The sequence below is a fragment of the Littorina saxatilis genome, linkage group LG9 (genome assembly GCF_037325665.1).
Source record: "Littorina saxatilis isolate snail1 linkage group LG9, US_GU_Lsax_2.0, whole genome shotgun sequence".
Lineage (NCBI taxonomy): Eukaryota > Metazoa > Mollusca > Gastropoda > Littorinimorpha > Littorinidae > Littorina > Littorina saxatilis.
Window position 1 is genome coordinate 19,063,737 of NC_090253.1, and position 26,521 is coordinate 19,090,257.

Consider the following 26,521-nt stretch of genomic DNA (forward strand, 5'->3'; position numbering starts at 1 on the left):
ATTCCGTATCTAACGTGACTTCCGCTTGAAAACATGGCGTGTACCACTGTAAACTTCCTGTAGGACAATTCTTTATCAGGTTGACCTCTTGGACAGGTTTGTTTTGGTTCGCCGATGTGGAGCGCTGATCCCCCTTTCGATGATACAGTGCAGCTTGAAGCCATGGCCGCTGCAGAGTATTTTGATGATTCGGACAGGGCACCCATAGTGAACAATGAGGAAGACGAAGCTGAGGAAACACAGGTTCAACCCATTCAGAACCATGTGATTGTTTCAGATGCAGTAATGTCTGAGAGTGGAGCCCCCATGCAAGGAAGAACAAAAGCCTACATAACAGTGGCCACGCTGTTGTTGATTAATCTTCTCAACTACATGGACAGATTCACGGTGGCAGGCAAGTATTTTCTCAGTCTCAACTTCTTTCACACAGAAATGAAATGTTTCAAAACAAATTTCAAAGTGGACAATGTTAAAGTCAATTAATATTTCAATTATCTCAATATGACCTCGTTTTACATGTTCTATTTTTTTTTAAAAGTATGTGCTTGTGGGATGGTACATTATATATGAAGTCTTATATCGCGCGCGTATCTCCAGACTCGGACTCAAGGCGCAGGGATCTATTTATGCCGTGTGAGATGGAATTTTTTACACAATACATCACGCATTCACATCGACCAGCAGATCGCAGCCATTTCGGCGCATATCCTACTATTCACGGCGTATTATTCCAAGTCACACGGGTATTTTGGTGGACATTTTTTATCTATGCCAATACAATTTTGCCAGGAAAGACCCTTTTGTCAATCGTGGGATCTTTAACGTGCACACCCCAATGTAGTGTACACGAAGGGACCTCGGTTTTTCGTCTCATCCGAAAGACTAGCACTTGAACCCACCACCTAGGTTAGGAAAGGGGGGAGAAAATTGCTAACGCCCTGACCCAGGGTCGAACTCGCAACCTCTCGCTTCCGAGCGCAAGTGCATTACCACTCGGCCACCCAGTCCTGTTAATTAATTGTGTCCCAAACACAGAAAGCCTGAGAAATTACATTGTAGAGCAAAAGTGTCACACTAGCTAGCTGGGGAGGGTACAATAATATTAATGAATAAACAGCTGAAACAAACTCAAAGTGACACATACATATATGCTTTGAACCACCTTTCACTTTCAGAACTATATACCCTTTTTATCCAAGGTTAGATAATTAAACCTTGTTTATGGTGGACATGAATTTGTAAACATGGTGTGACTAGTTGTAGTAGTTCCACACACTCCAGTGAATATGGTTCCATGGGAGGCCGGCGCCTTATCCACCAGGCCATTGTGCCAGTTGGGAGCCCTGAATAAAAAAATGTTTGTGCAGTCAGATTTCTGCACAGACTCTTACTAGTCTCTCTTAATTTTTGCCAGCACACACACACACCCAAGTGTCAAAGACAGAGCACACAGTCCAGTGTTCATCACCAAGGAACAGTTGATGAAAGTCTGCTCACAATCCTTGTTTTTCTCTTGTCCAGGTGTGTTGAAAGATGTTCAGGATTACTACAGCATCAACAACTCAGAGGCCGGCCTCATCCAGACTTCCTTCATCTGCACCTACATGGTTTTCTCCCCCATTTTTGGTTACCTCGGTGATCGCTACACACGGAAGTACATCATGGCCGGGGGCATTTTCCTGTGGTCAGGATTTACCTTGTCTGCTTCATTTATACCGAGAGATGTGAGTATATATAGCTGTTAAAAGAAATTAGGGATAAAAAAAACTAAAAAAACTACAAGGGCTTAGTGGGGGAAAAATCGGAAAGTGCCTTGATAAATGTTTTCTGGAAATAACTTTGTCGGGATTTACAAGCGTTGCGGAATAGTTGCGCCCCTTACCTCTGACAAACAGGAAACACGTGGTGGACCAGTTAAAACCAACAATCACAACGAATAACTGACTGATATGTATGTGGAAGAGTGAATGCCCTTGCCAAAACCATGAGGACCTCATGTTTCCGACACACCCCTCGCTAGTGATTGGCCCCTACAATGTTTGTCAGAGGTTTTTGCAAGGGTATTCACTCTTCAACAACCGGACAGAGTTATTTTCGGAATTTGTCCATTTGACCTTCATATTGCTTTAAAAGTGAAGAGTCGTACTTCACTGAAAGAAGGCTTTGTTTCAAACTACCTTGTTTCGTTGGTTGTTAAATGCATTGTTTTGTTGAGGGAAAAATTATGGTTATGTGATTGAAAACAAGACAATTGCTTGGGGGACAGGAAGTAAAGCATTGTGCATTTATCTCTCTCAATTTTTGGGCTACATCAAAATGTTTTTGTTTTTGCCTTGTTTGCTTTCAAACTTTCATGTCAAGGCTAAAATCAAATGCCTTTTAATCCCTCAGTAACTTTGTTATAAGGATGCATCTTTTTTACATTTAGTCAAGTTTTGACTAAATGTTTTAACATGGAAGAGGAATCGAGACGAGGGTCGTGGTGTATGTGTGTGTGTGTGTCTGTCTGTCTGTCTGTCTTGTCTGTCTGTGCGTGTGTGTGTGTAGAGCGATTCAGACTAAACTACTGGACCGATCTTTATGAAATTTAACATGAGAGTTCCTGGAAATGATATCCCCGGAATTTTTTTTCATTTTTTCGATAAATACCTTTGATGCCTCATATCCGGCTTTTTGTAAAAGTTGAGGCGGCACTGTCACACCCTCATTTTTCAATCAAATTGATTGAAAGTTTGGCAAAGCAATCTTTGACGAAGGCCGGACTTTGATATTGCATTTCTGCTTGGTGGCTTAAAAACTAATGAATGAATTTGGTCATTAAAAATCTAAAAATTGTAATTAAAATTATTTTGTTATTAAATGATCCAAAAAGAATTTCATCTTATTCTTCGTCATTTTCTGATTCCAAGAACATATAATACATATGTTATATTTGGATTACAAACAAGCTCTGAAAATTAAAAATATGAAAATTATGATTAAAAATAATTGTCCGAAATCGATTTAAAGGTCCTTGTCTACATTTTTATACCGAAATCGCCATTTGACCATTAAAATGCAGAGTCTATTATCTACAAATATCAACAATACACCCCCTTTCGATCAGGAAAGACGAAGCCAGTGTAGCCGTTTGAAAATTCATTGTAGTATTCCAGCGTAGTACTCATAGTAGGATATCCTTATTTGGAAAATGCCAAGCGCAAAACTCCTCTCAAATCCTGTGCATTTCGTGCGTTTAAAAAAAAGCGTGGACAGCGCTCCAGTGTCAAACTGTTGCTGCACTTGTTTAGGCGTGGCTATAAGCATAGTGACATGAATTTGATTGGTCAGTATTTTTCGGCAAAGCACATGTTCTCAGCAAACAGAAAACAAAATATTGGAAGCGTGAGTCACGCTACCCAAAAATAAAATCTTTTTTTACATGTATATATTTTTGTTTCTATAACTTTTTTCCCCATGGTTCATTCATCATCTGACATAACTTTTTAGCGAAATCTAACTATAAGATTATTGAAAAAAAGCAAAAATGTAGACGACCACCTTTAAAAACAATTTCATCTTACTCCTTGTCGGTCCCTAATTCCAAAAACATATAGATATGATATGTTTGGATTAAAAACAAACTCAGTAAGCTAAAAAGAATAGACATACAGAAAAGCGTGTTATCCTGCTCAGCGCGACCACTACCGCACTATTCTGCATGGCTTGTCGATTTCACTGCCTTTGCCACAAGCGGTGGACTGACGAAACTACAAGTATGTGATCTTGGTGAAAAAAGCAGTGCGTTCAGTTTCAGTCTGTGAGTTCGACCGCTTGACTAAATGTTGTTATTTCGCATTACGCGACTTGTTTCACCCCCCGCGGGTTAGGGGGAAGAATTTACCCGATGCTCCCCAGCATGTCGTAAGAGGCGACTAACGGATTCTGTTTCTCTTTTTACCCTTGTTAAGTGGTTTTTGTATAGAATATAGTCAATTTTTGTAAAGATTTTAGTCAAGCAGTATACATGTAAGAAATGTTAAGTCCTTTGTACTGGAAACTTGCATTCTCCCAGTAAGGTAATACATTGTACTACGTTGCAAGCCCCTGGAGCAAATTTTGATTAGTGCTTTTGTGAACAAGAAACAATTGACAAGTGGCTCTATCCCATCTCCCCCCTTTCCCCGTCGCGATATAACCTTCGTGGTTGAAAACGGCGTTAAACACCAAATAAAGAAAAGAAAGCGACTTGTTTCAATTTGGTCACTCATAGTCATTGTCTCATCAATGGTTCCTCACATATTTGTGCTTTATACCTGCAAACCTACAAAGAATATACCCAGAGAGGATAACCAGAAACAAACACTTGTTAATGTTAATGAAATACTTTTTTTTCTCACCAGCATTTTTGGGCCTTTGTGCTCCTGCGTGCCATGGTCGGCATTGGAGAAGCCAGTTACTCCACCATTGCTCCGACAATCATCGCTGACCTGTTTGCCAAACAAATGCGTACTCGCATGCTGATGATATTCTACTTTGCCATTCCTGTGGGCAGGTGGGCAAATATTCTGATGTTTTATTTTTGTGAACCTGTCATATCAGTTGTATGCTTTCAGTTTCACTGGTATCAGTATATGTTCCTCGGATTTATTTTCTGTGGCAAATTTGTTTAATTGGCCATAACAGTTTTGTGCAATTTTTGACAGTTTAAAGCAGACCTTTGCTGCAACTTCCCTCCACTGTGAAAAAGAGTGCAGCAGTTATGCCTTAATGACCACAAAGTTTTCAGTGAGTCGAATGAAATGTCTGCGTTTTGCTGGCTGTGAAAATCATCCCCATGCATTTGTGGTCATGTAAGGGGGTCTTCAAAGAAGGGTTCCACTGTCATTCATTTCATTTATGCCTTTGACCCCGTTCGGGGCATAGGCCGCCAACAAGAGCTCGCCAGGCACTCCGATCCTGGGCCAATCTCTCCAGTTGTCTCCAGGTGTAGCCGATGTGTTTCACCTCTGCCTCCAAGTCACGACGCCAGGTGTTTCTCGGCCGGCCTCGTCTCCTCTTGCCCTGCGGGTTCCATGTGAGCGCCTGTCGCGTGATGCTGGTTGTCGTCTTGCGGAGTGTGTGGCCAATCCACAGGAAGCGTCTTTGCAGAACGTCCTGTTCTACGGATAACTGTTTTGTTTGCTGCCAAAGGTGGTTCCACTGTACTTGAGTTTTAATTGTTGCAGGGTTCGTACAGGCCTGGAAAGTCATGGAATTTCAATTCAAGTCATGGAAAGTCATGGAATTTAACAAAAATAAGAAAGAAAGAAAAATTAACCTTTAGCACGCCAGCGGCGATTTTCGTTGCCCAGCTTCCCCCCCCCCCCCCCCCCCCCTTTTGCCAGCCAGCAGCGATTTGCGTCGCCAGCACAAGGCTTGTTCGTATGACCAACTTCTCGTTCGTATTTGCATACGAGAATAACGGTAGCCAAAGCGAGGCTCCCAGCCTTCCGTTATCTCGTCGTGTCGTCTGCGCTGCATTTGAGTCGGTTTCGTCGAAATTTTCTGCTTTTGTTTTTGCATCGATAAAGTACTTTAGCGCTCCGACAAGCAAGATGGAGGATGATGAGTTGGAAACTTTCTTTCGAGTTGTTTTTTGACAACAAATAGTATGCGGAATTGGAACGAATTACCGAGGAAGATCTTCGCAATGAACTGTGTATCGCGGTGAAAAAAATGACAGTTCGTCAAGTCACAGGGGTGCGTATCGCTAGCGCTACGTGTCATTTGTGCTACGTGTCTTTTGTCCTACGTGTCATTTGTGCTACGTGCCGCTATCGCTACGTTGATTAGTGCTACAAATAATTTGTCTATGAGTCGCTATCATTCGTTCTTTATCACTACGTGTCGACAGCACTACATCTTTTAGCGCTACGTGTCATTATCGCTACGTGTCAATACCACTACTTACTGACGACTTTCTCTTTCTCATTTATTCTCTCGCTCTCACTCCTTCTGGTTTGTGTGTGTTGTATGTCTGTTTCAGTGTGTGCGTGTGTGTGTCTGTTTCAGTGTGTGTGTGTGTGTGTCTTTCTCTCTCTCTCTCTCTTGCTCACTCGCTCGCTCGCTCACTCACTCTCTTTCTCTCTTCATTACACACACACACACACACACACACACACACACACACAAACGCATACGTACACACGGTATCGTACACACAAACTCACACACAGAAAAACATCCGTGTATGTATATATACGGTATCATGCGAGAGAGAGAGAGAGAGAGAGAGAGAGAGAGAGAGAGAGAGAGAGAGAGAGAGAGAGAGAGAGAGAGAGAGAGAGAGAGAGAGAGAGACAGAGATAGAGAGAGAGAGAGAGAGAGAGAGAGAGAGAGAGAGAGAGAGAGAGAGAGAGAGAGAGAGAGAGAGAGAGAAAAAGCGAGCGAGAAAGAAAGAGCGAGAGAAGACAGAAAGACAGATGGGGAGAGAGAGGGGGAGGGGATCGGGAGAGACAAGGAGAGAGCGATGTAAAAGAAGTACAGAGAAAGAGCGATTGAGAGGTGCAGAGAGAGAGAGAGAGAGAGAGAGAGAGAGAGAACTCAGAATGGTTTATTATACTGTACGTAAGGCCACAGACTCATATACAAACCACGGGGGATGGGGGAAGAACAAAGAAAAAACAAAAAAACACACACCAACAACAACCATGAAATAAATACGTGGTGAAAAAAAGAGAGTGAGTCAGACAGAGACAGACAGACATACAGATCCGACAGACAGCCATGCAGACAATATATATCAGTACACACTCACACGCACACACAAAGGAAAGTGTCTGCCGTTTGAACATGTAGTATAGTGCTATCGACACGTAGCGTTATCGACACGTAGCGCTACAGTACATTGGTTTTTCAAAAATAGTGATATCGACACGTAGTTCTATTGAGACGTAGTGATAATGGCATGTGTGAATTGTGGCAATAGCACTACGTGCCGATAGCACTACTGTTTTTGGCAATTTGTGTCGATAGCACTACAGAAAATAGCGCAAACGATACGTAGCACAAATGACACGTAGCGCTAGCGGGACGCACCGAGTCACAGTGACGGTTACGAAACGGAATTTACGATAATCTGACTGCGTAGCAAATGCTTGACTTGCTTGTCGAAGAGACACTGACTCAAATTCAGTGCAAAGCAAGCCAGTGTCAAAACTGGCAGTGACAAGACGTAAAAAGTTTGCGTGTTCGGAAATGGCGACCTGTGGATCTAGTCATGGAAAATGTTATTTAGGGTCATGGAAAGTCATGGAAAAGTCATGGAATTTTGTTTCTAAAAACCAGTGGGGACCCTGTTGTTGATACATGTATTCTGTCTTTGATGTTCATTTTTGTATGTTCCTGTGTTCTGTGTATTTTCAGTGGTATGGGCTATATCGTTGGAGCCAATATTGCAAAACTCTTCCACAGCTGGCAATTTGCACTTAGGGTAAGTGGTGTACCTTCTTGTTCTCTCTGCTACATGTATGACAGTGTTTTAGACAAAGGGGTACAACTTCACAACACATTTTCAGGTTACATCCTGAAAACTATCAGCAGGAAAAATGTGCTGATTTGTAAACATTAAGCTTGTTTTTTTATTCTGCACGACAGACGCAATGGCCTGATGGATAAGATGCTGTCCTCCAAAACCCATGCGGAGTACTTATTGAGTGTTTGAATCCCAGCAACGCATGGTGGGTTAAGGGTGGAGATTTTCCCGACCTCTCAGGTCAACTTATGTGCTGACCTGCTAATGTCTTATCCCCCTTCGTGTGTACAGTAAAACCTGAGTCTAGCGGACCCTTGTTGTAACGGCCACCTGCTACATACGGACAGTTTATCATGGAACGAACACGATTTCAACAATAACTAACCTTTAAAGGATGGACACCTGCCACTTATGAACGCGGACACGATTTTTCGGACCGTAGGAAGTGTAAACACTGTCACAAACGGACACTACGTACATGAAGACGAAAACAATACATGGCGGCTCTTGCTCCTCGAACTATCGCGAGACGAAAAAAAAATTAAATCTCACGCACGATAGAATCCGCGGCGACTTCCTTAGGAGTCGGGAAGACGCAAATCCTGTGTATTGTCAAGGATAATGACCCAAAACGCGACTTATGACCGAGCTTTTTGGGATGATTTACGACTTTTGTGCATATTTCGAGCAGACGAAAACACAACATGGCGGCTCTCGCTCCTCCAACTATCGCGAGAAGAAATAAAAATGAAATCTCGCGCGCACGAGATCCTGATACATCCGGGGTTTTTTCTGCACGCTATTTTGTCACGACGACTGTCTTGTTGACAAACGAAGATTCGCGAAAGAAAAAGAAAAGCGCCGACTCTTGAGTAGAGAGCTAATAAAGTAATCGCTAATCGAGCGAAGTGGCAATCCGCGGCGACTTCCTTGGGAGTCGGGAATACGAAAATCCTGTGTGTCGTCAAGGATAATGACTCGGTGTTATCTAGATGGTGAGAAGGATAGCGAAGCGAAAGTACGCAAAGAGAGGAGCCTGTACGAAGACCTCAACGATCGTGGTCAAGTTTAGCGATGCAAGGCAACGAATCATTCATATGAGCGGAAAAATGATTCGGGAGAAAAGTCGTTATGCTTTCTATCGAGTTAGGACATTCGGATTTTACTGGTTGCGCCACAATGTCAAATGTGCTTCACTCAGCGGGGAGCGAGTATTACGCCATGAGTAAATTTTCTTTGAAATTTGAGTTCAAGTTGTTCTGCTGTAATGTGTGTGTGTGTGTGTGTGTGTGTGTGTGTGTGTGTGTGTGTGTGTGTGTGTGTGTGTGTGTGTGTGTGTGTGTGTGTTTTGATATGACAGTAAACTGCAACTGTGTGTTTGTGTGTAAACATGACAGTAGATACACGGCAACCAAATTCATGACAGCCCGGGCCAAAAACTCAAACCCCCTTTTTACGACCTAATTTTCAAGGTATTTTCAAAGTCGTAAACATGGGGTTCTACTGTATGTATTCAATAGCTCAATTCTCTCTCTCTCTCTCTCTCTCTCTCTCTCTCTCTCTCTCTCTCTCTCTCTCTCTCTCTCTATTTTCAGTGCTCTTTGTAAAATATTGCCCCGGCCCCTCCACCTGTGAAGAAAGGACACCTGTCTAATAGGGACACCATTACCATACCCCAAGGGTGTCCTTTAGAGACAGGTTTTACTGTACAAGCAAGCACAAGACCAAGTGCGCACTAAAAAGATCCTGTAATCTATGTCAGAGTTTGGTGGGTTATAGAAACATGCAAATACCATAAGCATTCATCCCCGAAATCGACGTATGGCTGTCTATTTCAGTATTTGGTGGGGTAAAAACGGTTATACACGTAAAAACCCACTTGCACAAAAACAGGAGTGTAGGTGGGAATTTGAGCCCATAAATACAAAAAAAAAGAAGAAAGAAAGACTGCATATGGACTTTTGACTACGTACATATCCACTAACATGTACAGCATGTGAATTTTATTTTGGGGGGCGTCTTTGTTGTCTGTTCCACTACTATGATATACTAACTCTTGTAAAATCAATCTGTAATTTGAATATGGAAGAGGAATACATGGGATTTTTAGTGGTTTTCAAATTTAAATTAAATGGCCTCCTCACAATCTGCTCTCAAGCGCATAGGTCTGCCCAGGTTTTTTATGACGATCAGTATAGATTCATATTTGTGTGTTCTTATATAGTCACATGAAATATATATTCTTGATTAAATCTGTACACGAAAGTGATTGTGATGTAATTGTTTCTTGATCATAACAGCGTTTTTGATTGTTACATTTCAGGTGACGCCATTCCTAGGGGTGATTTGCGTCATCTTGATCATCATATTTTGCCAAGAACCAGAACGAGGAATGTCTGAGGGAGGCACAACCCTGCACAACACAAGTTTTTTCTCTGACCTCAAAGCCATCTTTAAAAAGTAAGTGGAAAGCTTATTTCGGTGATTCAGTTAAACAGTTGAACCTGTCTACAATGACCAATAAACGGACCAACCAAAGTGCTTGATTTAGCCAGGTGCTTGGTATGGAAAGGTGAATTATATTCTTTGGACTGGTTGTAATGGGCAGATGCATATGGTTATTTTTTATTTTATTTAAAAAAAAAAAAGTTATTCTCTTTTTGTGGTTATTACCGAGAGGTGGCCACTAGGGTTTGTTCAACTGGACCAATTGTTTTTAATGTTTCAGTTATTATGATCTTTTTCTGGTTATTGTATGTGCATGTTATTTGTTAAGTTATTTATGTGTCGTGATTAAATGTAGTCGGTGTCAATTAAATTTCAAATTAATTCCTTTAAATTAAATTTAAATTGATTTGAATTTCCTGGAAAAGGATGGATAAGGTATTGTTATTTATGTAAAGTTGAATAGATATGTTGATAGCTACTTTCAGTTACTGTTCAGAGAGTTAGACTTTTCATTAGTTTCAGTTGGGGTAAAAACGTAAATGAATAACAGCTTTCAAGCTATATAGATCTTATGCATTTTACTGTGGCTATTATACTGACATTGACTTTATGATTGTGTTTCAGTAAAAGTTTTGTGCTGTCAACAATAGGATTTACAGCTGTGGCGTTTGTGACGGGTTCTTTAGCGTTGTGGGCTCCTACATTCATGACAGACTCCATTGTTGCTCTGGGGGGTACCAGGAAGGACTCCGAGTGAGTGATGTCACTAGATCTTCCGTTTGCTGCCCATTCACTTTGTTTCCTTGTTTTTGACTCAATCCGAGTTTATTTGTTCATTGTTACCCAAAACTAGATCTCCCATAGGATGTTGGCATAATTATTTTCTACACCATTGTTTTGTAAATAGGATTCTATAGTAGTTAGTACACATATCAAAATCTAGCAGGGCTAAAATGGACAGTTTTAGTAGCTTCTGTGAGATTTGTATGGAGACTGATGGCAATGCCTGTGTTGCTTGATTTTTAAAGTCTGTAATTTTAAAGTGTGGTGCCTTTACTGCAAGCCCTTATGTAAAGAGAGCAACTCCAACTGAAAGACACTGAAGATATACTTGTCAGGGTGAATACAGGTAGTGAGAGGTACCTTTGTGTAATTTGTAAACCCTTGTGTATACATGTGTATGTGACAGATCCTACTTTTATATTTTGACAGAAAAACAAACATTTCAGAATTTGATTTCTGCTCTCACTTTCAGGGTGGCTCTCATATTTGGAGGCATCACAGTCGCTGCTGGGTTCATTGGTGTTGCCTTGGGAACAGAGATATCGCGATGGTATCGGAAATACAACCCTCGAGCCGACCCCTTAACCTGTGCATTTGGGATGCTGTGTTGTACCCCGTTCCTCTTCTTTTCTCTGGTGATGGCAAAGTACAGCACACCTGCAACATGGGTATGTGGATCCGTTTGAACATTTGTGTGTTTATATTGACTGGAACAGTGGAAGTGGGTGGGGGGGGGGGGAAGGGGGGGGGGGGGGTTGGGTTGTGAGGTAGCAATGCTGATGTGGTTGATGGCAGTATGGCTATTTCTAGAATTAGACCAGTGGCAGTGAGAGAGCTGCCAACTGCTACGTTTTCTGCATAGCATGCTACGTTTTTAGAATGTGTGTGTGTATCTCGGCAAAGTGTGTGTGTTTGTGTTTGTGTGTGTGTGTCTGGGCAAAGTGTGTGTGTGTGGCAGGTAACAATTTGCACATGATAATTGTGTCTTGTTGCAGTTTCTCATCTTTATTGGAGAAGTGTTGCTTTGCCTGAACTGGGCGGTAACTGCTGACATTTTGTTGGTGAGTACTTTGTCTCTGTATTGCTTTTTTTGCAGAGTTTGTCATGAATAGAAATACCTGTGCCTGCCTGCTAACTTGCATGATAAGTTTTTCTTTAAAAAGATATTAAAAAAAGGTTGAGAATGATGTTTGACCATTGCCAGAGAATTTTGAATATCTGGTGCTTCAAGCCCAGCCTTTGGCATGGCTTGAAAGGTTATAATTAGAGCAGATGTTCATTTTTGACTCACATGCGAAGCAAAAGTGAGTCTATGTACTCACCCGAGTCGTCCGTCCGTCCGTCCGTCCGTCCGTCCGTCCGGACGTCCGGACGTCCGTCCGGAAAACTTTAACGTTGGATATTTCTTGGACACTATTCAGTCTATCAGTACCAAATTTGGCAAGATGGTGTATGATGACAAGGCCCCAAAAAACATACATAGCATCTTGACCTTGCTTCAAGGTCAAGGTCGCAGGGGCCATACATGTTGCCTAAAAAACAGCTATTTTTCACATTTTTCCCATTTTCTCTGAAGTTTTTGAGATTCAATACCTCACCTATATATGATATATAGGGCAAAGTAAGCCCCATCTTTTGATACCAGTTTGGTTTACCTTGCTTCAAGGTCAAGGTCACAGGAGCTCTTCAAGGTTGGATTGTATACATATTTTGAAGTGACCTTGACCCTGAACTATGGAAGATAACTGTTTCAAACTTAAAAGTTATGTGGGGCACATGTTATGCTTTCATCATGAGACACATTTGGTCACATATGATCAAGGTCAAGGTCACTTTGACCCTTATGAAATGTGACCAAAATAAGGTAGTGAACCACTAAAAGTGACCATATTTCATGGTAGAATGGTAGAAAGAGCCAATAAGCACCATTGTACTTCCTATGTCTTGAATTAACAGCTTTGTGTTGCATGACCTTGGATGACCTTGACCTTGGGTCAAGGTCACATGTATTTTGGTAGGAAAAATGTGTAAAGCATGTGAGTCGTATGGGCTTTGCCCTTCTTGTTGTTTATCGGTTTGCAGTATTGTACCATTCCCACGAGGAGGTCAACAGCTGAAGCAGTGCAGATCTTGATATCACATGCATTTGGAGACGCTGGTAGCCCCTACTTGATAGGTGTGGTAAGTATAGTAATTTGAGTCTTTAATGTAACCCATCTTCTCCTTTCCGAATTCCTACTTTCTACTCTTTGCCTCACTCATTATCCATTTTAAGACCAACCCACCCCCCCCTCCCCCCCCTCCCCCCCCTCCCCCCCCTCCCCCCCCACCCCCTCGCCCCCCTCCCCCCCCTCCCCTGCCCCTTTAAGACCATCGTTACCAAAATTTTAAAATGTAAATGTAAAGTTTTGTTTTGTCAATAATTAAATGTTTCAATAACCTACAATTCTTGTTTGTCTTGCTTTTCTCTCTCACTTTTTCTCTCTCTTTTCTCTCTCTCTTTTCTCTCTCTCTCTCCCCACCGTTCTGTGATATATATATTTTATTAAAGTTAAACTTAAACTTACAGTTTATTTTGTTGTTGTTGTTGGTTGTTGTTGTTCTGTTATTGTAAAAGTTGAAGGAAGCCATCTACACACATCACAGTTGCTAGGCAAAGCAGAGACATTTTAAAGGGACAGATCTCATTCTCTGAAGTTGTAACTGCCATCTTTTCCCTGGGTCAGCCTGCACATATTTCAACATTGTTGTTCTCTTTCCATCACTCACAGGTAGCAGACTCCCTGGCGCCTCATTTCAGGGGTGAGAGCAAAAGCCCAGCTGTTCAGTTCGTGTCGCTGCAATACTCATTGTTCATCACCACCTTTGTGTGTGTCATCGGGGGTGGCGCCTACCTGGCCACCGCCATCTTCATAGAGAGAGACAGGAAGAAAGCTGAGAGGGAGACCAAAGGTAAATTGACACAATCCCTGTAGCCTATAAGTCTAGAGAATTGGAAACACACAGATTCTCAGAACACACGCCCGTAAAGATGGCTTCATGCTGCCTATGTGACGTGGTATAAACACATGATTGTTGCTTTCATTTCATGATTTGTGTTTGGGTGTAATGTTTTTACTTGAGATTATGTCGACTCACTTTTTGGCATGATGGTGATTTGGTGATTTCTTTTTTGAGCAATGTAATCTGAATTTAGTCACATTTTGAGATGTGGACACAAAATGTTGTTTTTATTTGACGACTTGGCAGTGAGCAAGATTGTTGGTTTGGTATTCTCACTCTAAGGTAAACTCAGCTCAAGTGAAAGCTTTCATTTTTCACATGTACAATGAAAAGGTGCTTTGAAATACTACGACACACATACTTGAAGCACATATTTTCACTTTGATAAATAACAAGTTTGAAACCCGGCTGCCATTGAAAAAAACACGGTAAGTCATGGTAGCCAGTCAAAAAGTCATGTGAAAGCGAATATTCATTTGGCTGATATTTCTGCCCCCTTCACCTTTCAGCAGGTCAAGCAGATGTGGAGGAGGAGCCATCAGATGATGATGAGTTAATTAGTGCTAACGACATGGATGGAGACATTGTCAGGTTCTGAGCTCTCTCCTCTCGTTATTAGAGGATGTAGTTTGGGCTATTTTCTTGTTCTTTTGCTTTTCCTTTGGATTCTTTTTGTTTGAGATTCTTTTTAATTGAGGATCTTGTGCACGTTTGAACTCCCATTTTATTTTATTTGTTTTGTTTTGTGTGTGAAAGCAAGTTGCAACTTTTTGTTTTTGTTTGATTGTTTAGATGTGCATGGTCATTGGATACTAACATCTCTATGAACTGAAAAGCAAAACAAAGAAATGGGGTATACGAATTCAATTGCTGCAGTAGGACTTTTGGACAAAGGCTAAAGGAGACTCCAGCAAATCACAGGAATAGTGGCTGAGAATTTTCAGTATCAGGGAAATTGCCTTGGGATGCAGATGAGACTAATATTTAGGGATGGGACTTGTACGCACATCCAAGCTAAGTGCGCTTTTTCTGTCAATTTTGACACGTGAAATAGACCTTGTTTGACGTCCAAATAAGAGAAATGTTTCCGCTTCAGGAGTTATCCCCCTCACCTACCCCCACCGTTCTACCCCAATCCCATCCCTGACTATGTTCAGGGGACTGCATGCCTACCACTTTTGAATTTTAGTGAGTTTTGAACATTCATAAAATCTGTCGGGAAATCATCTTTCAAGTATAAGGAATTCTGTATTGTTTGATTGGAACTTTCATCTCTGAAGTTACCAAATTGTACATTACTCTGTCAGGACCCTGATTAACTTTCTGCTATCACCTCAATCACAGATTACTTTTTGCAGTCCAGGGCAGACATTTATTGTTGAGCTAAGATCAAGTATGATGTAGATAATATTTGTCGTTGCAGAAGATTACAGTTTGACACCACCAGTAGGGGGACCACTGGAATGGGATTTGAGAATTCAAACGTAGAACGGCTTGCTTTGGAAGGTGTTGATGACAATTAAATATTACCTGGGAACTGCTGCAGCATGCTTTCGGTGTTTTAGTTGGGACTGTGCATATGTAAAAGTACACTCACTTTGAAGATTGATCATAAGTGTTCAACCACTTGATTCAGTTTCTGCATTAATTTTGTATGAATGTGTTTCTATTTTTCTGTACCTTTTCCTTTTGCTGAAGTAGTATACTAACCCTTATACAACCTTGGTTTTTGCAAAGATTTTTTTTCTTCTGATATGCTTTTTTAAACAATGCCTGACCAGTACCATAAATACTAGTGGTGTGATTACAAATACTGGTAAACATTTGTGCACGTTTGTCCATTGTTATTGCCTAAAACTGGCTTCTTGTTTTTTTCCTTGTTTACTTTTGATTTTGGTTGTGCTTTTTGCTTATTTTTGGTTCCTGAAATGTGCAGTTCAGAAATTTGCAGCTAAGCTAAATGCTCTGGGAATTCCCTTGATTTTCCATATGAATATTGCTTGTCAGAAGTAGCACTTGCCTCTTTTCCTCACGTCCAGAGCATGTTTGAGGCTTATAATAATAAGAATGATTAATGGCTCTTCTATAGGGTAAGTCCCCCAAGTGGCTCCAAATGCTGTAGATATATATATATATACATTATAACATTAAATCAACTAACAAAAAAAGCATACAAATCACTGGGGGAAAAAACAAGGCTTGAATTGACAGTGACTCTCTCTTCTACATCCTTGGTCCTCATATTCTTTAGCTGTGAATACTACTGCTGTTTTCTTGTTTTACTTTTGCTCTTTTCTTTCATACTAACTTGTGTGCATTGTGTTTATACAAGAATGCATATGCTTTTGAAAACAAAGAAAATGTTGATACAGTATTACATGTACTTCTGTTTACTTTCTACAGAATAATGTTCATAATGGCCTGATTCAGTCTTTATTTAAAACAAATTTGTAATTTGATCAAAATAACCGATTCAGTTTTTGTATTATAATTCAAGTGGTATAAAGGTGCAGTTCAATCAAGAAACATAATTGTCAGCTCGGTACTAACACAGTATCAGATTTTGCATTTAGTCTTTTTTTAAGAGCTCCCAGTTTAAGACTCTTCGTCCCTTTTAAGACCTTATTTTATTTTATTTTCTATTTATAACTTGTGTAAATTTACCTACATTTTAAGACTCCCTCCATTTTAAGACCTGGTTTTTTTCTCCAGATTTTTAGAGGTCTTAAAATGGGGGGGGGGGGGGGGGGGGGGGGGGTGGGTCCCACTGTACTGAAACTTGAGATCATTTTTATGAGTAAGGAGATCTCAGTGCTGTTAGTATTTATACACATTTTTGCTACAATGTAAGTGAATGATATAAGGGATTTTGGTGCACATACATTTGCTAGCTATTATGAGTTGTGTCCTGAATTTGCAGAATTCTTGACATGGAGGATAAAATTGTGTTTGTAAATTATGTGTCGAGGACCCTTTTCTTGAAGATGCGGAGGAACATACAGCATGATGGCTACTTTTTGCCTGTCCTAGACTACCTCATCCATACAATTTTTAAAAAAAAGTTTATTTGTTTCTTGTTTTGGTTTCTTGTGAATTCCAAGAGCCATTTTTTATGTACAAATTTCATAAGCTAAGCTTTTTCTTTTTCCTTTTTGTGTGTGAAAAAATAAATGTTCATTTATGTATTTTCACCTGTTGCAGACATGGTGAAAGAATCTGATCAGAACGGGGTGTTAGTGGCAGGAGACATCAACAATGCCAGCATCAACATACCTGCCCCTTAGTGACGACACAGCTGTGGAAAAATGGCAGCAGTATGGTATTTGTAGTCAGCGTCAAGATACGAGCATCTCTGAAGTGTACGTCACCATGTCCCTTTGGTACTGCATCTGAACAACAGCCTGCGTATCTGTTTACTCTGTGGAGGTGGCCGACACAGCTACAGTGGACCTCTACCCTCTTTGAACACCTAAAAAAAATCTGAGAAAATCTTGTTTTTGCTGTAAGGAAAGTACTCTAGAATTCCCTAGAATCTATCGATTCTTAAAGTGGTCGAATGCCATAGGCACTTCAGACAAGTTATAATGATGCAGAGATGAACCCTCATCTTCGATTCTTAGCTTTGCCCCTTCCAAGATGGTGGGAATCAAAGTTTCAATGAAATGTTCCATATTATTATCAAAATTTCAATGAAATGTTAACTTTCCTCTCTAGTTATTTTGATTTTGGAACATAAGAAGTCTTAACTGCTTTGGATTTCTTGTTGAGTGACAAGGCAGGCTGTGATCTGTAAAAAAAAAAAAAAAAATACTCTGCTACCATGTATGAACATTTGATAAGTGGGCTTTACTGAAAACACATGAGGTCGGTATATACTGGGAGTGCACCTTGGACCTTTAAGGTTTTGTTTGTTTCTTTTGGATTTTTTGGGTGGTATATGTGTTTGCAAGTTTGTATGTGTGTGCATATGTGTGTGAATGTGTATTTGTAAGTGCAGCTTTTCAGTATCTGTCTGTTTTCTCAATAATGATCACAAACTTCAAAAGTATGTTGTACTAGATGATTACCCGCTTCGCCGGGAAGAAGTAGAGCTGAATACCAGGCTGCGCCTGGGACGAAGAAAAGGAGATAAACACGCAAAACACTGGAGACCTTCTAAAAATAGTAACGTGCAGTAACCTTCTAAAAATAGTAACGTAGTAACGGGAATATGGATTGACGCCGCACGGAGGAAGGGAAATAATCGCGGCCGAAAACACTGGAGAAGATAAGGAAGAGTTACTGGTAGTGGATCCCGACAAAAAAACACAAAATCGGTTCAGCGCGCACAGCGCTGCGCGCTGAGAGCACGTGTTGAAATATCTCATCGATGAGGTTGTGTCCGGGGTGTAGCTGAATACGGTGTCCAAATTTGAAAAAGATCCACCGAGAACTTTGGCCGTGCATCGCGAACAGACAGACAGACAAGACACTAGTCGTATATATATATAGATGAATGTTGATACATTGTACATTGATGGAAGTCTGTGTTTGAGGTTTCTGTGAGAAAATGTTTAGGTGGAACAGTTTGTATGCGGCGGGGATGCACTGAATCAGGATTCCAATTTTGTTGTATTTGTGTACGTTGTTTGCATTTAAAGATATATTCCATCTCATGTAAGCGATGACGTTCACGATCACCGCCACCGATCTTGTCCAGCTTTAACATGGGATAAGAACATCCCTTAACTTTAAATTAAATTCATGCCAATAATCCACAGCCTGCCTGCTTCCTGTGCAGAGTAGGATTTGTGGGTTTTTTAAATGTTGAAAGCGACACCCATGTTAATCTGCTAAAATAATTTAGATATTCTTCTTCTTCTTCTGCGTTCGATATTTATGGCCGTCATATCGCCAGGTCGGTGGATGCCGTGGGTGGTGTCTTCTGGCCAGTAGTGCTGGCAGGCTGTCTCCAGGTGTGGGCAGGTGTGTAAAATGTGCTCAGGGGTTTGCTCCTCTGAGCCGCACACACATTGGGCTGTGTCACGGAGTCCCAGTCTCTTGAGGTGTTTGTTCAGTCCACAGTGACCAGTGCGCAGGCGAAGAATGGTGGTCTGGCTCCTTCTGTCCAATGAGTTGATCTGGTCTTTCTGTGAGCTGTAGTTGTTGTTCTTTTTCTTCCATTCAGTTTTTGATTTCCGTTTCAGAAAGGTCTTGGCTTCAAGATTTAGAAATGAAATTTTCACTCTGGACAGAATACAACCATTGATTTTTTGACTCACATGCGAAGTAAAAGTGAGTCTATGTACTCACCCGAGTCATCCGTCCCGGCGTCCGTCCGTCCGTCCGTCCGTCCGTCCGAAAAACTTTAACGTTGGATATTTTTTGGACACTATTCAGTCTATCAGTACCAAATTTGGCAAGATGGTGTATGATGACAAGGCCCCAAAAAACATACATAGCATCTTGACCTTGCTTCAAGGTCAAGGTCGCAGGGGCCATAAATGTTGTCTAAAAAACAGCTATTTTTCACATTTTTCCCATTTTCTCTGAAGTTTTTGAGATTGAATACCTCACCTATATATGATATATAGGGCAAAGTAAGCCCCATCTTTTGATACCAGTTTGGTTTACCTTGCTTCAAGGTCAAGGTCACAGGAGCTCTTCAAAGTTGGATTGTATACATATTTTGAAGTGACCTTGACCCTGAACTATGGAAGATAACTGTTTCAAACTTAAAAATTATGTGGGGCACATGTTATGCTTTCATCATGAGACACATTTGGTCACATATGATCAAGGTCAAGGTCACTTTGACCCTTATGAAATGTGACCAAAATAAGGTAGTGAACCACTAAAAGTGACCATATCTCATGGTAGAAAGAGCCAATAAGCACCATTGTACTTCCTATGTCTTGAATTAACAGCTTTGTGTTGCATGACCTTGGATGACCTTGACCTTGGGTCAAGGTCACATGTATTTTGGTAGGAAAAATGTGTAAAGCAGTTCTTAGTGTATGATGTCATTGCTAGGCTTAGCTGAAGGTCAAGGTCATGTAAAGGTCAAGCATGTGAGTCGTATGGGCTTTGCCCTTCTTGTTTATATTTTGTCCAAGTAAAGGACACTCGTAATCTATGTGAAAGTCGGTAAAGATCTGTGGCGTTGAACAAGATTTTTTGGGCGGAAAGGACGATAAATGTAGAGGATGCATCTGCGTATGAAGGGGACATGCATAATGTCTGAATGGTTTTGAATGTGTTTGAAATACTTAAAGTGCTCACGAAAGGAAATTTCCAAAATTGTACAGTTGTTATTTTGCGTTTTTCTTTGTTGGTCATACATGACTACTTTGATGGAGGCGGCATGCTAATACTGATGCTTTGTTCAAGTGCAATTGAATTGAGCTGATACCATGCTAGGATAATAGTTATATACTTTGACATCTTAAATTAGTCCAAAACACCATCATATTTTGTTGTGTGAGGAACCAGATTAATGACTACAAACAAAGTAAACAATGTTACATATTACATGTCTGAAAGGTTATAGACTTGTGTACAACCATAATGCTAGGGAATATCAGTACACACACACACAACCTAAAAATACAATTAAAATTAAAATTAAACAAGTCGCGTAAGGCAAAATTACTACATTTAGTCAAGCTGTGGAACTCACAGAATGAAATTGAACGTAGTCCGCCGCTAGTGCAAAAGGCAGTGAAAGTGACGAGCCTGTTTGGCGCGGTAGCGGTTGCGCTGTGTTTCATAGCACGCTTTACTGTACCTCTCTTCGTTTTAACTCTCTGAGCGTGTTTTTAATCCAAACATATCATATCTATATGTTTTTGGAATCAGGAACCGACAAGGAATAAGATGAAAGTGTTTTTAAATTGATTTCGAAAATTTAATTTTGATCATAATTTTTAATTTTTTTAATTTTCAGAGCTTGTTTTTAATCCAAATATAACATATTTATATGTTTTTGGAATCAGAAAATGATGAAGAATAAGATGAACGTAAATTTGGATCGTTTTATAAAAAAAATTATTTTTTTTACAATTTTCAGATTTTTAATGACCAAAGTCATTAATTAATTTTTAAGCCACCAAGCTGAAATGCAATACCGAAGTCCGGCCTTCGTCGAAGATTGCTTGGCCAAAATTTCAATCAATTTGATTGAAAAATGAGGGTGTGACAGTGCCGCCTCAACTTTTACAAAAAGCCGGATATGACGTCATCAAAGACATTTATCGAAAAAAAGAAAAAAACGTCCGGGGATATCATACCCAGGAACTCTCATGTCAAATTTCATAAAGATCGGTCCAGTAGTTTACTCTGAATCGCTCTACACAGACACACGCACACACACACACACATACACCACGACCCTCGTCTCGATTCCCCCTCTATGTTAAAACGTTTAGTCAAAACTTGACTAAATGTAAAAACCTAGAAAGGGAAATAAGTTCATAACTAATTTTACTTGAGTTTGAATTTCCACAGTAAGAATTTGACGGGAGAAACTCATGAAGTATGAAACAAAAATGTTGTTACAGTTGTGCGTTATTTGATTTTGATCATGAGATGTCAAAGTTGTTTGATTTTGATCATGAGATGTCAAAGTTGTTTGATTTTGATCATGAGATGTCAAAGTTGTTTGATTTTGATCATGAGATGTCAAAGTTGTGATATTTCTTTCCATTAAATTTGAATGCTTCCATATATATTGTTGTACAAGTGTTTAAAACAAATCTTTGAGGTAAAGAACATTTTGCCTATTGTGAGACTGAGTGGGTCAACAAAACCTCTCTGTTTGGAGACGATAGTTGTTTGGGGAGACTTTTAAATTCCATTCTTTCTGTGTCCATTCTTTGAAGTTTTGGAAGTATTGACGCAGATGAGCTTTCCTGACCTGTCGGTGGCCCTCAAGAGAACAGCGTGGTGAAGGGTTTCTGCCTCTTCTGCCCTCACGTCCCCCTAACAACTGTCTCAGCGAGGGGGCTGATAATGAGGATGATGATGACCAATTTAAAGGAAATACTGCAAACTTTCCTTTTCCTTCAAGAAAATTAAAGCTTTACATGTGAAGCTTATCTACAGTTCTCAGGTATCTACTATAAGTTTCCTAATGTGCATATCACTGATGCCATTTAGAGTGAAAGTTTGAATCATTCGTCTTTTCAGAAAGAGAGCATGAGAATCATCGCTTACTTCAGATTGTATGTGTGAAGTTTAAATCATAAATTCACCCAAAGAGCAGAGTATGACTGCCTAAGGCCAAATAGAAATAAATGTTGGTTTAAGGTAACATGACTAAATAGGGTCGGTAGGTTGGCTTCTTTTTCTCCTTTTTTTCTTCTTTTAAATTGAGTCGATTTTAAAGGAGGTTACTTCCCTTAGTCTCGGTATGGTTTGCAAAATGTGCCAAAAGGTTTTTTTGTTTTGAGAAATGAAAAAAAAGTGTTTGGGTCAGCGGGAAAAAAACACCCCGCGGGTTAGGGGGAAGAATTTGCCCGATACTCCCCAGCATGTCGTAAGAGGCGACTAACGGATTCTGTTTCTCCTTTTACCCTTGTTAAGTGTTTCTTGTATAGAATATAGTCAATGTTTGTAAAGATTTTAGTCAAGCAGTATGTAAGAAATGTTAAGTCCTTTGTACTGGAAACTTGCATTCTCCCAGTAAGGTCATATATTGTACTACGTTGCAAGCCCCTGGAGCAAATTTTTGATTAGTGCTTTTGTGAACAAGAAACAATTAACAAGTGGCTCTATCCCCGTCGCGATATAACCTTGAACGGTTGAAAACGACGTTAAACACCAAATAAAGAAAGAAAGAAAGCGGGAAAAAATAAGGTCGGTCGGGTTACCCTAAACCAACATATATTTTTATTTGGCCTACATGGAATGCAAACAAAGAATTCATAAATAATGAACTTGTCATTCCTTGTACTGTCTTGTTTACGTTGATTTCATAAAGTGTTAACGTTGATTTCATAAAGTGGTGTCTGTACAGTATTGCTCGTGCTAATGTCATAATTGCTGACTTTTGAGTTGTGACACAATCGTATGGTTGACTTGTGGCTTCGAATCTATATAAAAGAGGATGGGCACATTGAAGCATGAAAAAGCTTGAGCTTGAGTTGTAGTTGGTTGCCTGTGTGGTTTTGGGCTTTTTTGGGGGGGCTTTAAAAAGTATGTACATGTACATCATAGACATAAAATATGGATCAAGGAAAGTGATTTGCATTCCCCCCGCGGGTTAGGGGGAGTCCCATATTGGTTGGGACGAGAAAGAATGTACCCGATGCTACCCAGTAAGAGGCGACTAACGGTTCTGTTTCTCCTTTTACCCTTGTTAAGTGTTTCTTGTATAGAATATAGTCAATGTTTGTAAAGATTTTAGTCAAGCAGTATGTAAGAAATGTTAAGTCCTTTGTACTGGAAACTTGCATTCTCCCAGTAAGGTCATATATTGTACTACGTTGCAAGCCCCTGGAGCAATTTTTTGATTAGTGCTTTTGTGAACAAGAAACAATTAACAAGTGGCTCTATCCCATCTCCCCCCTTTCCCCTATCCCATCTCCCCCCTTTCCCCGTCGCGATATAACCTTGAATGGTTGAAAACGACGTTAAACACCAAATGAAGAAAGTAAAGTGATTTGCATCATTGTCATTTGAGATATTGATTTGGACATTTGAGTTTTGTCCGAAAAAGTTGCGTTTTTTTGTTTTGTTTTTAAACTTGCAGGTTGTTAGAGGATACAGTGGGAATATGTTATACATGTATAGTAGTGTGTGTGTGCTTATTCCTCTCAATACATCATAATTATATGATAGTCTGATAAAGCAGAGATATTAGGAAGGAATCTCTTCATTTACTGAATGGGTTATTTTGTTGCTTTAACTTATTAATTTGCTGGTGTTATTGATTGATTTGCTGGTGTTATTGATTGATTTGTTGGTGTTATTGCTACATTTATTATGACAGACACTGCAGACACTGTGAACGTTCTGTGTCAGCTTATGAATTGAGAGTTGTGAATGTATGGTTTTCATTTTGTTTTGTATTTGTGATATACAGTCTTGCTAGTGTTTGCTTCAACCGAAAGTTTTGCAGATGTGACTTTGCATTATTTTTGTAAAAATGTTGGAAAGAATAATTATTGTTCAACTGGTTTTAGTTGTATTTTACTGTTTTCATATTAAAAAAAAAGAGGTAATAATTTTTCAGTACAAGTTAGTTTAATCACTTGCCATGACCAAATGACTAGAGTTTGTATCATGTATTCCATTTGCGAACAACCCCCCGCGGGTTAGGGGGAAGAATTTACCCGATGCTCCCCATCATGTCGTAAGAGGCGACTAACGGATTCTGTTTCTCTTTTTACCCTTGTTAAGTGTTTCTTGTATAGAATATAGTCAATTTTTGTACAGATTTTAGTCAAGCAGTATGCAAGAAATGTTAAGTCCTTTGTACTGGAAACTTGCATTCTCCCAGTAAGGTAATACATTGTACTACGTTGCAAGCCCCTGGAGCAAATTTTTGATTAGTGCTTTTGTGAACAAGAAACAATTGACAACTGGCTCTATCCCATCTCCCCCCTTTCCCCGTCGCGATATAACCTTCGTGGTTGAAAACAACGTTAAACACCAAATAAAGAAAGAAAGAAAGTGTCTGGTAACAGTGTGAGTGTCACCTTAGTCACAGACTTATAACTCAAACAGTTTTCGCTCTTTTTTAAAACGATTTTCACCATTGGATAGAGCATAAAAAACTCTTTAGGAAAATATGAAAATCATGTAAAGGTCACATGCGACTCATTCCGTGGTGGAGGGTCACGTATGTCACGGTGTGCACAAGTATGGAGTGACTGCCTGGTTTTTCTCTCCAAGACACTAGTCATATGAAAGACATGTGCATTGCAGCGGGAAACTTTGTTTTTTTAGAAGTAAGTTATAAGCAGTCAGAAAAATTATGAACGGCCATATTTTCTTGTTAAGAATGTTTGTTATATATATGCTGCAGTTAACGCTTTGGTTAAGTTAGTTTTGCCAATGTATCTCGATTGTTGGTTCTTTTGATGACTATTGAAAGTGAGCTTGAATATTTTCAGCATCTTTATGTTAATAATATGAGCAGCTTATACTAAATGACATATTAATTTTTCCCCCCGCGGGTTAGGGGGAAGAATTTACCCGATGTGCTCCCCAGCATGTCGTAAGAGGCGACTAACGGATTCTGTTTCTCCTTTTACCCTTGTTAAGTGTTTCTTGTATAGAATATAGTCAATGTTTGTAAAGATTTTAGTCAAGCAGTATGTAAGAAATATTAAGTCCTTTGTACTGGAAACTTGCATTCTCCCAGTAAGGTAATAATATATTGTACTACGTTGCAAGCCCCTGGAGCAAATTTTTGATTAGTGCTTTTGTGAACAAGAAACAATTGACAAGTGGCTCTATCCCATCTCCCCCTTTTCCCCGTTGCGATATAACCTTTGTGGTTGAAAACGACGTTAAAGTTGATCCTGTTTTGTGTTGTTTGAAGGTAAAGAGCAAAGAATGGGGTTGGGGGGGTTGTAATGCGAAGCAGTTGTTCGTGTTCTTTTGACTCAAGTTTGCTTACTTTGTGTGTGTGTGTGTGTGTGTGTGATTAGGAGCAAAGAATGGAATACTTTATATGTCTCTACCTGGTTAATGTCACCATGCTTTGATGAGAATATCTTAGTTGTTATATTTCAGTGCTTTGTGAGGTTTGGTGCACCGAGTCTTTTTCTCAGATGAGGAATGGTATCTGTTATATTGAGGCTGTGCTAAGTTGAGCGAATTTGTAAATGAGGTGTGTTTTCTGTGGTATTGAGACTGAGAATGTGCTGTCATCTGGGCATGTTGACAAATATGGATTTTATTTTTGTTAAGTTACACCTGTGTGTATGTGCTCACATGTATGTGTGTGCGAGAGAGAAAGAGAGCATTTTCTGAAATGGAATATAATTATGTCATGCGTACAGGAAGACATGTAAAAGATCAAGATTATTTTGTACTAATTTGATTTCTACTTCCATGGTAATAAAAAATCATGTGACGGTGAGAACAAGGTTTGTTTGTTTTTAATCGAAACAGATCTGACTGGCCATTTGACTCACTGTGTTCTTGATCAAACAGATCTTCATTTGTTTTGTTCCTCTTCTTTTTGGCTCACGTAAGTGTAGCCTATGCGATCGTAACTTTGTCTGTCTGTGCGTTTGTGCGTGTGTGTGTGTTTGTGCGTGCGTGTGTGTGTATGTCTGTGGTAGAAACTAACATTTGAAGACGTCACATTACATTGATTGGCTCACATTATGACGTAAGAGGGTTAGACGTCACGCGAAGGAAGTACTGAAAGTCTCGGTCATTATTATTTTGAGCGCGCCGAGACTAGTTGGCAGTCGTGTCCTGTAAGTAGGCTACATGCAGACAGACAGATCTAGATCTAGTGTCTCGCTTTCTTGCACAGTTTCACCTATGCTCTTTCTGTGTGTGTGTGTGTGTGTGTGTGTGTGTGTGTGTGTGTGTGACGGAGTGATTGAGTTTGTGTTACTGTTTGTCGATTTCTTACGTGAGCCTTGATGGCTTCGCCTCTTGTTTCTGTTTCCTTTCTTTCTTCTGTTGAAGTATATATGTGAGGGTATGTTGTATGTGCATATTTATTGTTTCTTTTGCATGAGAAGTGAGAAAATCTTGAAAGCTTCAATCAAAATACATACACATCACACACACACAAACAAACAAATCCACGCACACAAACATCACATTCAGAAAAAAAATCGGGTT

The 26,521-nt window shown here is 40.0% G+C and overlaps 1 protein-coding gene across 2 annotated transcripts; it reads left to right on the forward strand.

Annotated features, from left to right (window-relative positions):
- LOC138975524 (protein spinster homolog 1-like) lies at nucleotides 1-25,875 on the forward strand. Of its 2 annotated transcripts, XR_011458668.1 has the most exons (13): nucleotides 1-394; nucleotides 1,522-1,724; nucleotides 4,383-4,534; nucleotides 7,387-7,453; nucleotides 9,819-9,955; nucleotides 10,568-10,696; nucleotides 11,199-11,394; nucleotides 11,722-11,787; nucleotides 12,809-12,907; nucleotides 13,498-13,678; nucleotides 14,239-14,320; nucleotides 16,931-22,395; nucleotides 22,430-25,875. XR_011458668.1 is itself a non-coding variant. In XM_070348231.1 (12 exons), exons 1-12 carry the CDS (start codon nucleotides 115-117, stop codon nucleotides 16,947-16,949), a joined length of 1,611 nt encoding a protein of 536 aa, XP_070204332.1. In that variant the 5' UTR covers nucleotides 1-114; the 3' UTR covers nucleotides 16,950-25,875. The 2 variants fall into 2 exon arrangements, 1 of the variants encoding a protein (XP_070204332.1); XM_070348231.1 differs by having other exon boundaries at nucleotides 16,931-25,875.
- The last annotated feature ends 646 nt before the right edge of the window (nucleotides 25,876-26,521 follow it).

Bases quoted from the DNA above. Each gene is read 5' to 3' on its own strand.
- LOC138975524 (XM_070348231.1), top strand. From the start codon at position 115: ATGTGGAGCGCTGATCCCCCTTTCGATGATACAGTGCAGCTTGAAGCC. The intron at 4,535-7,386 runs GTGGGCAAATAT...GTGTATTTTCAG, and splicing joins TTTGCCATTCCTGTGGGCAG to TGGTATGGGCTATATCGTTG. The intron at 11,788-12,808 runs GTGAGTACTTTG...ATCGGTTTGCAG, and splicing joins TAACTGCTGACATTTTGTTG to TATTGTACCATTCCCACGAG.